The 15,508-nt window shown below is 44.4% G+C and overlaps 1 protein-coding gene across 9 annotated transcripts in view; it reads right to left on the bottom strand.

Annotated features, from left to right (window-relative positions):
• The window catches only part of DOCK11 (dedicator of cytokinesis 11), an 87,013-nt gene that overhangs the window by 23,361 nt on the left and 48,144 nt on the right, over nucleotides 1-15,508 (bottom strand). For 4 of the 9 annotated variants that reach the window (XM_074915547.1, XM_074915550.1, XM_074915548.1 and 1 more), the window contains 12 exons: nucleotides 13,653-13,691; nucleotides 11,948-12,126; nucleotides 9,835-9,951; nucleotides 9,063-9,138; nucleotides 8,676-8,779; nucleotides 6,574-6,685; nucleotides 6,355-6,421; nucleotides 5,800-5,847; nucleotides 5,518-5,595; nucleotides 5,129-5,271; nucleotides 4,391-4,506; nucleotides 2,455-2,592 (listed from right to left, as the gene is read on the bottom strand). In XM_074915547.1, coding sequence (XP_074771648.1) covers nucleotides 2,455-2,592; nucleotides 4,391-4,506; nucleotides 5,129-5,271; nucleotides 5,518-5,595; nucleotides 5,800-5,847; nucleotides 6,355-6,421; nucleotides 6,574-6,685; nucleotides 8,676-8,779; nucleotides 9,063-9,138; nucleotides 9,835-9,951; nucleotides 11,948-12,126; nucleotides 13,653-13,691 — 1,217 coding nt within the window. The remainder of the gene's footprint in view (nucleotides 1-2,454; nucleotides 2,593-4,390; nucleotides 4,507-5,128; nucleotides 5,272-5,517; nucleotides 5,596-5,799; nucleotides 5,848-6,354; nucleotides 6,422-6,573; nucleotides 6,686-8,675; nucleotides 8,780-9,062; nucleotides 9,139-9,834; nucleotides 9,952-11,947; nucleotides 12,127-13,652; nucleotides 13,692-15,508) is intronic. The other 5 variants (XM_074915549.1, XM_074915552.1, XM_074915551.1 and 2 more) reach the window with 4 other exon arrangements.

Below are 15,508 nucleotides of genomic sequence, written 5' to 3'. Positions count from 1 at the left end.
CTTTAATGAAGGGCAAATTATCTCAGCCCCCTTCTCTGTGCATGTTTTCCTTCATAACCTTTAATTTCAAGACCATTCCCAAGCATGTATATATGTATTTATTTGTAAGTGATGCTCTGAAAAGGAAGATTTAGTTGTTAAGAAAATCTAGAGTATAAAACAAGAGCAATCTAGCTTTTGTTGCTTCTTCCCAGTTGGTAAAAGAGAGACAGCTTTCTTCCCAAATTCTTAGCACACATGCATGCAAGTGGGATTCATTCTAAAACCAAAACCAAAACATGCAAACAATTATAGAACTTGTTTGTTCTTTGCTTTCGTGTGACTTTTTTTTTTTTTTTTTTAATGTCTTTTGCCTATCAAGTAACCAGATTTAGTGCAGAAAGAAAGCTATTTTAAAGACAGATTTTGGGATGCAGAATAAATCTCAGGAGTTTTTTCCCCTCCAGCAATCATTTGCTGTGACCCTAGCTAAGAGGTAGATTCTCTTCATTGCAATTATCAGCTACAGAAAGCCATAAAAATGACCAATTGTCCATTCTAGCTACATCAAAGGCATAACTCACTTTTGGTTTTCTTGAGTTAACACTAATTTACAGCAAACAGTGTTATGCAACCCAAAGCAAAGCAGTGCAGCTTTCATATTTCAAAACAAACTTTCAGGAAAACATGCCATCCTTGCACTTGTCATGAAATGCAGTGACCCCCCTGGCTATTTTATTGTCATTTTGGGCCTTAGAAAAGCCCTTGAAAGGACTTAAAGGGAAGTTTGGGGCTCATGTGGTTATGGAGTTGGCAAAGAAAACACTTCCTTATAGATACCATCTGCTGGGCTCATATCTTGCTTTTACAGAAACAACACTGTGTCCTGTCATAGGGGAAATGTGAGAAATTAACTGAAATCAGTCTTTCATATCTTTGAAGACCCACAGTGCCAAACTCAGCGTGGCTTCAGTCTGGCATAAATCCAAGAAAATGACCCCACTGCCTGTCCTTGCATCAGCCAAGAGCACAGCCTGTGTTGCTGCAATCAGCATTGCGGAAAGCGAGCGTGAAACCCCTGAAGGGCTCCAGGTTTTGAAGACTGATGGTGAGATCAAATCGAGCAGGTGTGCAGGTTTGGCTTCACACTTAAACAACCACAGAAAATGTGCCAGGGAGGCAAGGAAGGTGTCTTATTTGCTATAGGCAGAAAAGAAATATTTCTGGCTAAACAAACTTTTGACTAGTAAGGGGAAGAGACGTGCTGAGAGACTGTGTCTGAGTGGGGTGTGTGCAGATCTGCAGCAAGATGGATCTCAAGGCTAAGGAGATCACAGGCAAGTAGAAAACTCAAAAGAAAGGTAGAGCAATAAACATGTGTTGGACCCTGTAGAAAAACTGAGTGATTCCTGCCAGTGCCACTTGCCAAGCTAGCAGGCTTTAAGAAGCCCCATGGAAAAACACCTCACAGGAGACTCACGCTGTCTGGAGCCAGATAGGTAGATAGCAAGATTTCTGCATTTTCTGCTTCTCATGTGTTTGCTTAGGACAAACCAAAATTCAGCCCTAGACACACTCATACTGGCTCTTAGCTTTGCTGTGGGTTATAGTAAAATGTACATAGCACATATTTTTTCCACCTTTGAAAAAGAGTTTAGAAGTCTCTTTCTTTAACAAATTTTTGCTCAGCAACTAGTGAAAGACCTCCTTTGGAAGTAACACTTTGCTGCATATCGTTCACATACTATGCTCTGCCTGGCTGCAATCTCATGCCACATGGATTTACCTCATTAATGAAGCATTGCATTCAAGTTATTTTAGAGGATTCAATTCATTTTGAATTTATGATAACCATGCAGCTTGGAAAAAATAGAGTTTGCATGGACATCTGGTCTCAAAAATCTACTTGTGAGAAGCGTCAGGTCTTGACAAGCATGAAGGGAAACATCAGCAATAGCATCAGTCACTGCTATTTTGTGGTTAGCTGCAGCTTTGACACTGCTTAAGCTCAGCGGATTAAACAGCCTCACTGTGTAGCAGGGCTCAGAAAAGTGTAGAAAGAGGTGCAGCAAGTACTACCTTCTTTCAAATGCAGTGTGAGAGGAGCAACTTGTCAGTACAAGTAGTATTCAAGCAATATTGTTGTCAGCAATATTGACAGTTTGGAGCAAAGATTAAAAAAGTACCAGCTTTTGGTCAAACAGATACTAATCTTTAACAGCAGCTTTGTGACCAAGGCAAGTGAGGGAATGCCTCGCAATTTCTCCTTCTGTTTCCGGACATCCAACAAATAGTAAGTAATGGTTGAAATAGGTAATTTAATCTGGGCTGGTTTTTAAATCAGTGAAGAAGTTGTTTTCTAAAACACATCTTCAGAAACCAGAAAATATCAATTTAGAGGAGTTTAAGCATAGTGTTTTCTTCTGTTGTACCTGTATAAGTTCTCCTGCATCTTTGGAGTCATGTATTACATACCTTGCTAATGAAAGCTCTCAGAGAGGCGAACACATGTTTAAGAGCTGCTTCTGATTGCCCGTTTTTGAGAAAAGCCAGATGAATATCAAAAACCTTCTTCATGAGTGGATTGTGGCCATCATTGCTTAAAAGCTGGGTCTGGAAAGCAATGAGAGAATTTATTTTGCAGAAGCGTTGTGCCTGAAGCTGGAAATGACAGAGATAATTTTGCATAATTAATCACATCAATTCTTAAGCCAAATAAGGAGCAGGGCCTTCAGTAAAAATATAACCAATAAATGCAACAACAATACAAACTTACACTAGTTGGTCAGAGGCTAGTTTTATAGCAGAGAATAAAACAAAAATACCGCATCACTTTTGCATCACTAATTCCAAAACTTAACTCAATAATATGTACAACTTTCACTGGTTGCCTAGAGTTATTTTAAATAAAACAGGCTATTACAAACATAACTATCACACTGTTTTTTCCATTTCTTTTTATTTGTCTCAACAAGCTTATCATTTGCAGCCCAAAAGGGAGAGAAAAATAGACAAGCACATTGTTTCACAGATTTGTAGCTGTAGTAAGCCAATGCACTTCCCTTGTCTCCTGCAAAGTTTTGACAGTTTGTGCCTTCTGGAGATATGGTAAAATGGAATTACTCGGAGAGGATTAATACAGTTTGGTGTCAGAGTTATCTTGCCTGTGCCTGCTATCATCCTTGCAGCTGCTGTGCAGGAAGCCAGGCGCACTGTGGCCACCCAGCAAGGATGTGGATGTCCCGTATCAATAGATCAGTAGTCCCTACCTCATTGCCAGCCCGAGCAATCCTTGGGCTGGATCACATTTCTTTTGAAATCCTATACACATCTTCTAGCAGGGTTTAGGATCCATACTTTTAAACTGAATTAATTTACTCCATCAGTATGAACAGCATCAGCACTTCTGCTGCAGTACAGAGCACACTTCTGTGTGGTAACACTGTCTGACCATAAAAGCAAAGCAGAAGCCCATTAAAGCGGAAGGGAATCCAGTCTATCCTGTGGTTTGAAAATCACACTGTTTTGTGGTTCAGCCATATTCAAAAAGAGGCAACTGAGAAAGTCAAGCAAGTTTTAACTCTTGCATCTAAATCCTTCTGCTGTTGCCAAAGTTTTAAGGAGTAATTTAACATATGCACCAGGATGGCCGTTCCGCTCTGCAACAGAAGCAGAGGATTTGATGACTTTTCATGTTGTTCAATCCATCTAAAAAGGAAAACTTCATTGTGCTTACTCTTAAATCTGGAGACATTCTTGTGACATTATGCAAGACACATTGCTATAAGCAGGATCTTCTCAACCACACTTTGAGGAAGAGTTTTTCTGGAACAGTATTTCAGCTGCCAGGCTGGGGTTCTCTTCACCACAGAAGCTTTGATTGCTGTAGATGGCACTGACTGCCAGGAGTGTGAATCACTGTATGGAGGAGAAGACTTCTACCAGTAGAAAGGGTCCTATCTGAACTGGTAACCACAGCTGGAATGTCTCAGTCCCAGAGACATTCACATACAGCAATTCAAAGAAATCTGGGCCTCACTTCTAGGCAATTTATGGTAGAAAACAATGACTGTTCCAAGAATGCTAGACCTTAATTTCCCTTTCCACTAGTCCTTCTTTTCTCTATGATGTACATTTCCTCTTATTCTATTTTTGCAATGCCTACATGCTATAACGTCAGTGTAATTTTCTCTGTTCTTGCAGTTTTAAAGAAATTGCAGGATTGCATAAGGCCATAATTACTCTGAGACCCTGTGAAACAGTCAGCATTTTGGAAAATAAACAAGCTGCAAACGATTTGCTTTTGTAAAGCCTTCTATAATCTGCCACTCTAGGAGAACGGATCACCAAAATCAACACACATACAAAATACAGCACACATTTCTACAATAGTTTTGATTTCAGTGCTGACCTTGAAACTCTGAGTGAAAAAAGAGATGGTGTCCAGGATTGTTAGGCACACTTCTGTGGCAATATTGCCCTCCAATAACGCCTGGTGCACAATATCTGCTTCTGAGGTGCCTGCATCTGCGGGTGGAAAGCAAATCTGGAGGAAACAGTGTTCAACACTCCAGCTCCCACAAGATCTAAATGCTGATATAGTTAAGATTCTCTCCTTGCACTTCACTGAGTTTGGGAGATGAGGTTAGAATAGCAAGATGCTGAATTTGCCAGCTCCACTCAGAAAAGCTGCCTCAGCCTGATGCCAACTAAGAAAACCAACTTCCCCTTAATCTCACTGTTTTTAAAGCCAGACAGAGAATGAGGTGTCCAAGTTGAATTTGCGGAGGGGAAATGGCAAGGTGCTTCAATGAGGCAAAACTCAGCCACATGGAGGGGCTTAGAGCAGATCCTGGCCCAGATCTCTGTGCAGGGCTGCTCTCCTGCCTGCTCTGCTCACTACCCAAACCAAGGCATCGTCCACAACACACACTCAGCCAAGGAGTGAGCCAAGACAGGTGAGAGGAAAAAGCCACGCAAGTCCTAAGTCCCATGGGTGATTTTTAAGGGGCTGGCTTAAACGTCAGTTGAGTGGTGAACACTGCAATTCTACAGTTTGAATAATCCAAAGCAAGAAGCAGCAAGTAGAAAAAGGCTACATGCAGTTTTCAGTAGGCTCCACGGTCCCATCTCACTCTGCTGTACATACTGTGGTTGAGCGTGAAGGAGGTGTCCAAGCTGCCCAGATGCTGAAGCCGCACCTGCATCCCCCCAGCTCTGCTGCGGAGCGCTGGCATCGTCTGGGATTTCCTATCAGTTCCTGTGTGCTTGGATAACCAGGCATCATGTACCCTGCAAGGGGAAGAGAAGTTGGTGGGTTTGGAGGAGCAGCAGCGGCCACACCACTGCAGGATTACATGAGGCACCAGGACGCAGACCCAGCCCTCCCTCCAATGCACTAATCTGGAGTATCCCAGACAATCCCAGCAGGGCTGACCAAGCTACCCTGGTTTTACCTGCAGCCGGTGGCCCTAGAGCTAATGAAAGAGCAATGCTGCTGCTCGGGGAGCAGAGATGCAGCTGTGACTTGTGTCTCACCTGCAGCCGACTGCGGGAGACACTGCCAACCTGCGCGGGCAGCCAGGAGTGCCTGGGCCTGGGGGTCTCATGCAGGAGCTGGAGGAAAGGGAAGGGGCAGGGTGCTAAGATGAGGGGACTCTGCTCGCAGCATGGTGCTGATCAGAGCCCCAGCCCTGCAGGCTTCCTGCCTGCTTGGGTTTCCCCGGCGTGGGTGTACATGCTCCCTTCCTGCCTCAGTTGCGGCAAGGAGCATGGGGGGGGGGCCCCCCCTACCTGGTCCCAAATGGAAGAATACAGTACCTGGCAATATTTCTCTTCCCCACGTATCTGAAGTGAAATAAACACACCCTAGAAAGAAAATAAAACATGTATCTGTTAAAGATCCTGCAGATGAGGAACGATCTAAACCATTTAAAATCTACCCTGTTCTTGTCTGCCAGCACACTGCTCTGTGTATGAGGCTTTGGGTCTGTATCTACAAGTCACTTAACCTCACACATTTGGTTTCAAAACCCTATGGCACATCCCTGTCTCCTCACCCATCTGTTCCCCCAAACCTGCTGCAAAGCAGAGGTTGTGCTGGTGATGGAGGGAGGCTGTGCCACGAGCCCTGCTTGGCCACGGGTTGTGGAACACCCTCTGCAGGGCTCAGACTGAGCACAGGGCACCACCACTTCATCGTGCTCCCTCAACATACACCTGAGGAAGAGCATTTCATTACAACCTGGCCAGACACCTCTAGTGCTGCACAGAACCACGTGCACCCTGCGAGACACCCTGCACTTGTGTCTTCTTCTTGGCCAATGCTGCCCGCACAAGGGAGCAGTGTTTGAATTGCAGTCTCATGATACTCACTCCAGAAGTACAAGGACATTGATCAGCTCCTGGGGGGAGAATTTGTTCCAGTAAGCTAAAAGAGTATCTGAAAAAAAAAAAAACCAGTGCACTGAGATTTAAAAAAAAAAATTAAAGGGGAACCTTACAGACCAAAACTGATGATGATGGTCCCTTGTCTCTCTGGCTGCCCCCTCTTATTTTCAGTATGGCTGAACCCAGCCATCAAGAGCCACTAACCTTCAGAGATCATCTTCACAATGTAGAGGTAGCACATCAGGAGTGTCCGTATCTCAAACTGGTCCAGCCGGCTGCAGTGCGACATGCTGCTCCTTGTCGAGCTTCTGCGGATCTAACGGGACACAGATGTGACATAGAGGCCAGTGGCCTCAGGTTCCTGGGCTGTGCCCGAGCAAAGCACAGGGCCAGATGCCCTGCAGCATGGGCACAGCAAACCTGGCACATTCCAGATGTGTCAGCATTCTCCTGTCCCCCTGCATGTGCACACCCACAGAACCATGCTTTGGAGACACCTCATCCTTTGGGGCTGCTGCCCTGCCAGTGATGAGCAGTCTGGAAATCCTGAACACATGGCTGAATGCTACTCCGCCCAGGAAAAAAAGGTCTGGGTGGAGAATGATGGTGTATCCAGCAAAATGTACAGCAGCCCTGCTTTGACTCCCCTGCTCTCTGCAGCACCTAAACTCATGGACATTTCTGAAATCAGTTCTTGTCAAACAAAATAGTTAAGTAGCTGTCACAGTTTAAAACAAGAATCTAGCTTTCTGTTAAAGACGTACACTTCAGAACAAAATGTTAATTATTAAAAAAGAAGGAAATTTCACCTTAAGAATTCCCCCTGATTTTTGGAAGTGTCTCCTGGTTTTCCTTCTGCTTAGTGACTAAGGCAAAGATAAGTGAAATCCCGCTGATGAGTCAATCTGTATGGGAAAGGCTTGGGCATTGTGTGTGGGAAACATGACTTCTAAAGCTTTACCAGATTTTTTTGCATCACCCTAGCCAACAAATGAATATGATTAAGCTCTAAGCAGGATGCTTCTCTGAAAGCTGTGCCTCGCATGTTTGGAGAATGATCCACAGATCTTATTTGTTTTTTATTCTGAGACAAGCTGTGGATGTGAGTCATAATAAGACAGAATTAAACATTCTGTTTAGAGTTGGAGGTATGGCGCTATAGCCAGAACTTTGCTGTTGACCATGCCAAACTATCAAGTCATCGATAACTCATGCCAGGGGAACGTGATAATGCAATGCGTCTACCTCTGTAGCGCAGCGTTGAAGCTCTGCTCCTCCATGTGGCATTGCTTTTACATGGTTTTGTGCATATTGCATTCCCTAATGGAAAAGCTGTTTTCAATGACTGAAAAATGTACCTTCAAGGACACAGAAGAGGATGTCTAGCTGTGGAGAAGAGCTGAGCTGCAAGCGATAATGCTCTCTGCAAACACTGCCAGCAGGGTTGAAGCATATGCTCAGAGCTTTGCTGAATATGAACAGTTTGATAGACAAGTGTTTGGCTATACTTGGTCTTATAGCTTCAGAATTCATGTAGGAGAGCTTGAAAGGCAACACCTCTCCTAAGCATGTCAGGACACAGCCAGCAGGAGCCCAGATAATCTTTGCCTTGCTTGTTATAAGGGCCAAAGTTTTAAAAGATGCAACAATGACTCATGCCAATCCAAGACATCTGGAAAGCGCCTTGAGGAAAAACAGGGGCTAGTATGCACAAATACCTGATTTCCATGTGTGCAATCTGCCAACGAGGAGAGTACACCCTATCTGAATAGTGGGGTCGGAGCTCTTTGTGATGTGACTGGGGTCACCTTCTGCAAGTTTGGGGCTGTGGTTATTAGCCTGTGCTGGTTTTCCTACAAATACCTCATCTTCTCTTAAGCCAGCGGTCACTGGCAGTCTCACATCACAGTGCTTTGCCTCTCAGCTGTGTGTGGAAACCAGTTCCCAGCACTGTGCGCTGTGCACTGGCCAGGCTCAGACCCATCCACACACAGGGAGCACGCCCGAGTATGGATAAATGCACCACAAGAACAGAGGTTTTTCCCCATAGACTTTACCTTTCATCTCTGAAAGTAATTTGTCAACAGTTATATTTTTGGCTCAGAGATCTTTGAAGAGGGAAAGCATACCAGACCCGTGACTCTGGCCTCCTCTGTTAAATATAAATCTGTTTGTTTCCAAACAGATATTTATAAGCTGGCCTTTGATTGTGTTACCACAGGGAACTCCTTTTCCCTCCCCCTGATTTAACACAGCCCACAGACTGGTGCAGTGAGCACCATTCCTTCTAACCCCAGATACATTACATTTTCACTCTGATCTGGGGAACTGGTTGCCCCCTCTGAGTTCAGGGATCCTTTCGAGTCCTCTCGCTTTATTGCGTGGCCATTTGGAAGTGCTGCTCCACAGGCTGAAAAAAACCCAAAGCTCACAATTAACCCCTTTGTACTGGCACTCCTCAGTGCATCACGGACCTGAGTGGAGGATGCAATCCAGACAGCACAGACGGGGCTTGCCAGAGCTCCATCTTGAAAGCTGATTAATCTGGAAAGGATAGTTGCAGTGACACCACGTTCACGAAAAAGCATATAAACTCTGAGAGATCTTCTGGCAGATTATTATTTCAAGTTTTGGGGGCTGATAGTTATGTTCAAAATAAATGGGAAAGTTAAAGTTTAGAAAAATTAATTTACCTGGATCTTTGTCTGCAATCAGGCTGGATCTATTTGAGGGGGATGCAAAACTACACATGAATTCATCCCTGGATGCCTGTAAAGCAATATAAAGTTTTTGTGACCAATTAATTATAACACCTATTCCCTTATGGAAGAGAATAATGAAATAAAAAAAGGCAAATCAGAGCAGCTTTAAAATGCAGATTAAAAAAAAAAAAAAATCTATTTCCTTACTTCCATAACAAGGAGATCAATGATTTGGAAGGAGTACAAAGAATATCAGAAGGTATTAAAGTCATAGCAGCTTTTCCCCTGTCGTTTTTCATCATTTAAGTTGAAATTTTTAATTGTTTCTTTAAACGTTTTTTTGGTTGTTGTTTGCCCTGAACAAGCAGGAAAGTCTAGCCTACAAAGCTAAGCTTGCCTGGGAACCACACACAACCCTCAGGCAGGTGGGCAAATCCCCAGAACAGCTGCTGGAGTCCAAGGCTGAGTCCTGTTGCAAGTTATTGCATCTGGAGGGACTTACCTCACCTCACGGCACTATGCAAACCATAAGAGGACGGCAAACAAAAGGGCGGAGGCATCGTACCCAGTGCTACAGTCAGAACTAAGTCATAGGAAAAGCCAAATTAAAAGAAACAAGGACATTATGGGGCTGTGGGAAGAAGAAAACCACACTTATTTCTAAAGCTGAGCCTGGCTGCAGGCAGTGGAAGTCACACTGGGGGTGTGCAGGGAGAGGAGGGCCGAGGAGGAGAGCAAAGAGGCATCACTGGGCTTTACTCACGGGGCTGGAGGCGGCCGCGCAGGAGTAGAGTGCCTCACGGCTGGCCACTCGCTGGAGGTTCTCCAGGAGCAGCCCAAACAGCGGCAGGTACAGCTGGGCTATTTTTGCCTGCTGGTTCTGAAAAAAGACAGTGTAAAAAGTAAGTAAGAGCCCAGGTTTTCAATGGAGCAAAAAAGGGAAACTCTTGAGTCAAAACACAGACATATATAAGAATATATGTGTATATACACAGACAGAGTATATGGTATCTGAGGACATGGGTTGGTTTGGCTTCTCATCTCCACTTCCAGAGGTGCTAGGTAGGTATTACCCTTCTAGCAGCAAGTTTGGGGCACTCAGGGATTTTGGAGGCCTGAATAACATTTCCAGTCACACAGGATATATGACAAATCCCGGATTTCCTAACTCTTTAACTGGCACTTCACTCACATAGTTTGATTTTCAAGTGCAACACCCAGGAGTAATGAAACAAAAACATTTGCTCCTTGCCTGGTGCTGGCTATTGCTTCCAGTCAGGAATTCTCCATAGCAAATGCTTCTAGTTAAAACAGCTTGTAGGAACAGATTAATTTAGATTAAGTGATGCAGATCAAAAATGGTCTGGTTGGCGTTTCCTAAATGCTGGGCTCTTTGACATCCAATTCTCGTTTGTTAAAACTTTATCATTCTGGGCTTGACAGAAGGGTTACAAAAAAAAAAAAAAGAAATTTAAGGCTTGCAAACTGCATACCACATTTTGACCAGTACAAGAATCCAATTTTTTCTTCTGATTCAGTATGACAAAAGAAATCCTGAAAACGCCCATGGGCTAAGAAAGCCCTCTCTCAGCCACTGATGGAGCTGGGGCTTCCTTGGCTGGAGCCAGACTACAGCAACAGACCCTGCCACGCTCAGCCTGTCCTGCCCATGATGTGATTTTTTGCTTTGGTGCCTCAGGACACCAGTTGAGCATCCTGCTCTGGCTCCAGACAATTTCCTGGTCACACAGCCTGGAGCACAACACATGTACAAAAATCCAGTGGGATAATTTCAAGACAGGTGGTGTTTTGGAGGAGGCAGGGAGAGTTCTGCACGCTGAGGGGGCAAACACCTCCTGAATTGGTGTGAGGATTTTCAGGCACCCCGAAGAGCAGAAACAGGTTGTCTCTGACCCAGTCTTGGCAGAGAGCTGGCAAATCTCTTCTGGAATATCAAGTCTTGACAACTACCATGGGCTGCAGTTTTATTTCCAGGCTGTGCAAGTCACCACGGGTCTGCACTGTAGAGAAAAGCAAGCCCACCTCCAGCTCAGCCCTCCCAAAGGAGAAGGGAGAGGAGAGGATCTGGCCCTGGGTGCATGCAGAACATAGGAGCCCCGGACACATTCGGGTCACGTCTCCTACCCTTCATGCCCAGGAGGCTATCCACATTCCCAGATAAAACTCAGACATGGAGCACATTAGGAGCAATGTGAGGAGTTAAACTCTAAACAGAGGCATGTTTTCAGCCTGGAGCAAGGACAGGTGGTGTCTGCACAGGTAGCTGGGCACTTTCAGGGACATATGGGTCAGCAGGGAGCAGCATCAAGAAACAAAACAAGCCCATTTCCAGGTCCTTTCAGCAATAACACATGCTGAGCCTCTGACTGAAGAAAGCTGAAAGCTACCCAGCGGAAATACAGCATCTCATGAGAATCCACAGATCCTCTCCTCTGATTCACTAATTAGTAAAACATGCAGCTGACTTGTAACAGAGATCTGTCCTATTTCCTAATTATAGTTTATTAATGCAGGATGTTAATTTAAGCCCAAAACCAGAAGAACACTGACATTGCTTAATTTTGTTCAACAGACTCTCGGCTAACAACACTCTCAAGTTCCTTAATGGCTTGGGGCTTTATTTTCTAAATACTCAGCATGAATAAGAACACTGCAGTTATGTGACTGCATTGTTTGTGTTCCTAGATCGTTTCTCAGAGCTATGACTGTTATGCCATAACTATCAGTTACTTACAAAAGTTCCCTAAAAAGTAATGAGAATACTCTTGGTGCACCATGCAAGATCTAAAATTAATGTGTGTTTTTTCATAAAATTCAAGAACATTACGTTTAAAAGCCAATAAAATATGCCTGACCTTGTGCTGGTATCTATTGTCGAAGGCATGCTTTATCAAGAGATTTTTTAAGACGGAGATGGCTGTGTATCTGATATCATAGTTGTCCTGCAAGGCAACAGAAGCTTCTCTGAGAAGCATCCCCACCAGGAAATGATGCCTGCAATACTCATCAGTTAAACTGTACTCAAGATTCACATCTGAAAGAAAAAGCAAGACAATGGTTAAGGGAACAGTTCTGAGGATCTGTTCAGTTATGTCTTACATAACAGTCATGTAAGCCACACAGTCCATGAGTACAGTTCATCACGCACTCTCCTACAGTGCACCGATCTTTCAGTCAAGCCTGAACTGACTACAGTTTCCTCCACCACTGAGTTAAGTCATATCAAAGAACTTGGCATCTTCCAGTTCAGGCTAATCATTAATTTCAGCCCTCACTGTTTCAGCAGCAGCTAAAAGAAGGATTTCTGCAGTGTGATGTTTTACAAAGGTCCAAAGAGTAATTTGTGAAGTCAGAGATGGATGAAATAGGGAAATACAGCAAGATATATTGCCTGGGGGCTGCTTTGTTCCTGACTGGATGTTATCCTGTAAATTCCCAGACTACCCAGGCAGTGGAGGTGCCAACCTCCACAGAGCAGCTGTGAGGGTGGTAATGGGCAGCGGGCATGGTACATTTATCACAGTCGCCCAGCTCTAGCAGTGCCATCTCTGCAGCTTGTTCCACATCCTCCACGAAATCTGCATTTCTTCTTGCCAGATCAGAGAGCAGAGAAAAGGCAAATACTCCTGATGAGATGAGGGATACAAACAAGGATGTGGTGCCAAGTGACTGCTATTGCATCCTCCAGTAGTTTACACAGCTGGGCTTTCCAGCCCCACTGCATGGACTGGGGAGCCACGGCAGGGTTCCAGGCAGCTGCTTGTCAGAAACTGTGAGACTCCCTTAGCTTTCGACCAGCAGGTAGTGAACACAACTCCTTACAAGCTGCACTAACTGCCAGCAGAAAGGCAGCTCAGTATCTAATCACTTTGGTTGACTTGTACCCTGCATCTCACATAGATTCAGGCTATGTACCGTGATCAAAGGAGCAGCTGCTACAAGGGTAAGGCATCATTTTGACTGATGTGCCTGGATAATGCAGCAGAGAAGTGACAGAGACATAGACTTCAATGCAGAGTGCATGTACACTCAGGCTGCTACAAATGACCTTGCCCTGACACCATTATCTCTGTAAGGCACACATATTTCTAATCAGAGGCATGACAAGCACCATTTGACTGTTGCATTTTGGCACTAAGCCTCCCAGAGGGATAACCCCAAAGCTGTGTGTTCTTCCCCCAAAGGATACAAATGTTGTGTGCTCATCTCAGACTTTTTTTTTTAAAAAAACCCACAGGTGTGAAAGTTTTTCTGTGGTAAGGCAGGGTGCATACACACAGCTTTGAAAATCCCAACCAAAGGGTTCCAACAGCTCTGTGGCTACAAAAAATATTTTTAAGTTTGTTGATTCATAAGTAGCATTTACTGGTTTGTGAAAGTCTGATTCAGAGGAAAAAGAAAGTAGTCTGAAGCATTATCTAGCTTTCATTGTTAGTCACATTAGTAAATGCCTAAGTGTCACACATCATGGTTATTTCATTAGTTGGATGCAAGCTAATTGATTGGAAGCTGTATATTTAATTTGACATTAGAGGATTCAGTGATCGCAGTTGGACCTACCTACTGAAGTGAACCGTTCCACAGCAAATGAAAAAAAATCTAATTCATGTGTAAAAAGAAAAGGGACAAATAAAAGCACAGCAAAAATAAACAGGAATAAGTAATGCTCTAAATCTTGAAGAAACAGGACAGTACATCATGTTTTAATATTACTTCTAAGGCTATTGCTTAACTCCCAGCTTCTGTCAATCTCTTGGGTTCTTTGCTATCACAAGATTGCAAAAACAACTCTGTGCTGCTGGTTGTGAGGACAGACTCAGTCTGATGAAACACACATGTCCCCCAGGCGAGGCAGCAGGGACACAGATCAGCAACCAGTTCCTTACTAGCTGAGTTTTTTCAGAGAAACTGCTCCAAGATGCAATGCTCCAACTCAACAGGATGTGGTCACAGGGATGTGGTCTGCCTGCAGGTCCATCTGCACCAGCTTCTGCTGCAGAAGCCCTCTTTATCCACCTTCCTGGGGACTATTCCTTCTTTTCCCAGAAACAGAGTAGTAAGAGACTGGGCACATCTCCTCTCTTCATTCAAATAAGTTGATAAAGAGGCGAGGCACACCAGCAAGATATCTCCTTGGTGATGTGTACATGATACCTCCCATCTCTGAGCCCGCTGTGCCCTGCAATCACAGGTCTGTCCATAAATCAGACAATCCCTACATGTCTCTGCCATGGCAGGAAGAGCACAGACACCACTGCAAAGGCACCTGAGGCTACCTGAGGATAGGCTGCTCTACTGCCAAGAGATATGTGTGAATGACAATTGCTACCACTATTTTTAAATATATATTTTAAAAATAAAACTTCAGCTGGTAGGTCCTAGTCACAGTAAAAACAGAGGAGGAAAGATGAGCTTTTCAGTTTAACCATCACAAATTCAATGGTGAATGTTAACCAAGAAAGACCATCCTTATGTTATCATGCCACTACTAAGCAACGGGGAGGCACTGTGGTTATGTATTTTTCTCTCTCCAGCCATTTCTAGCAGTGCACTTTGTTAAACTATGTCAGGCAAGTAGCCAAACTGGTGTAAGTGTAAAAGATTAGTAGCTGGTCCAAAAAGCTCTGAGCTGTCAGAAACATACCAAAATACAGGAAAATTTCCGCTGCTTCTAACACTTGGATATAAAGCGAACCACTTTGAGATTTGTGGCTGCACCCCAAGGCACGACTAAACATCCCCTTGCCTCCTTCAGAATAAATCACAGAAGCATAAATCCACTAGGCTTTCACATGGAGAATCCCAAACCTCATTCTCCTCTCCAGTACTTATCTTGTCAGGCTATTAGCACTCAAACCTGGCAATCTTTTCTGTATTCATTTAGCGAGATGAGAAATCAGGACTGAGAGGGAATGAGGCTGTGTCTGTTGTAATCTTAGGCCAGTGAGGCATGCTCTGGGCTCAGCACTGTGTGTGTGTCCACGCTGTCATCGGTAGCAGAGCTGCGGCCATCCACACTTGCACAGTGCCTCAGCTCAGCCCCTTGCAAATCCCATCTTCCCTGTGGTGAGCAGCACTCGGACCAAAGTGGACATGGTGTGACAGAGAGAGCAGTCTGGGTACGTGGTGGTGCCACAGTACGTATCCTCTTGGTATGTGCCAAGGATTGGCATGGGCTCAACTCCTCCACTGGCTGCTTTCAGCCCAAGTTTGAGTACAAGCTTAAATGCACTGTGCGCTGCCGTATCCTTGTCCAAAATGCAAGCGGAAGGTAACCTAAATCACCTTCTTGTGGCCACAAAGAGAGCTGGCAGTGGAGCGCTGAATTCAATCTGTTTTGTATCTCCAGTCTCTACAGCACTGATCGATGGGAGGCTGACACTCGTGGGAACAAAGATCACACTTGCCCAGTTTGT

Source organism: Athene noctua, chromosome 11, assembly GCF_965140245.1.
Source record: "Athene noctua chromosome 11, bAthNoc1.hap1.1, whole genome shotgun sequence".
NCBI lineage: Eukaryota > Metazoa > Chordata > Aves > Strigiformes > Strigidae > Athene > Athene noctua.
The sequence above is the reverse complement of the archived record's forward strand: the minus strand, read 5'-3'. Positions and strand labels throughout refer to the sequence as shown.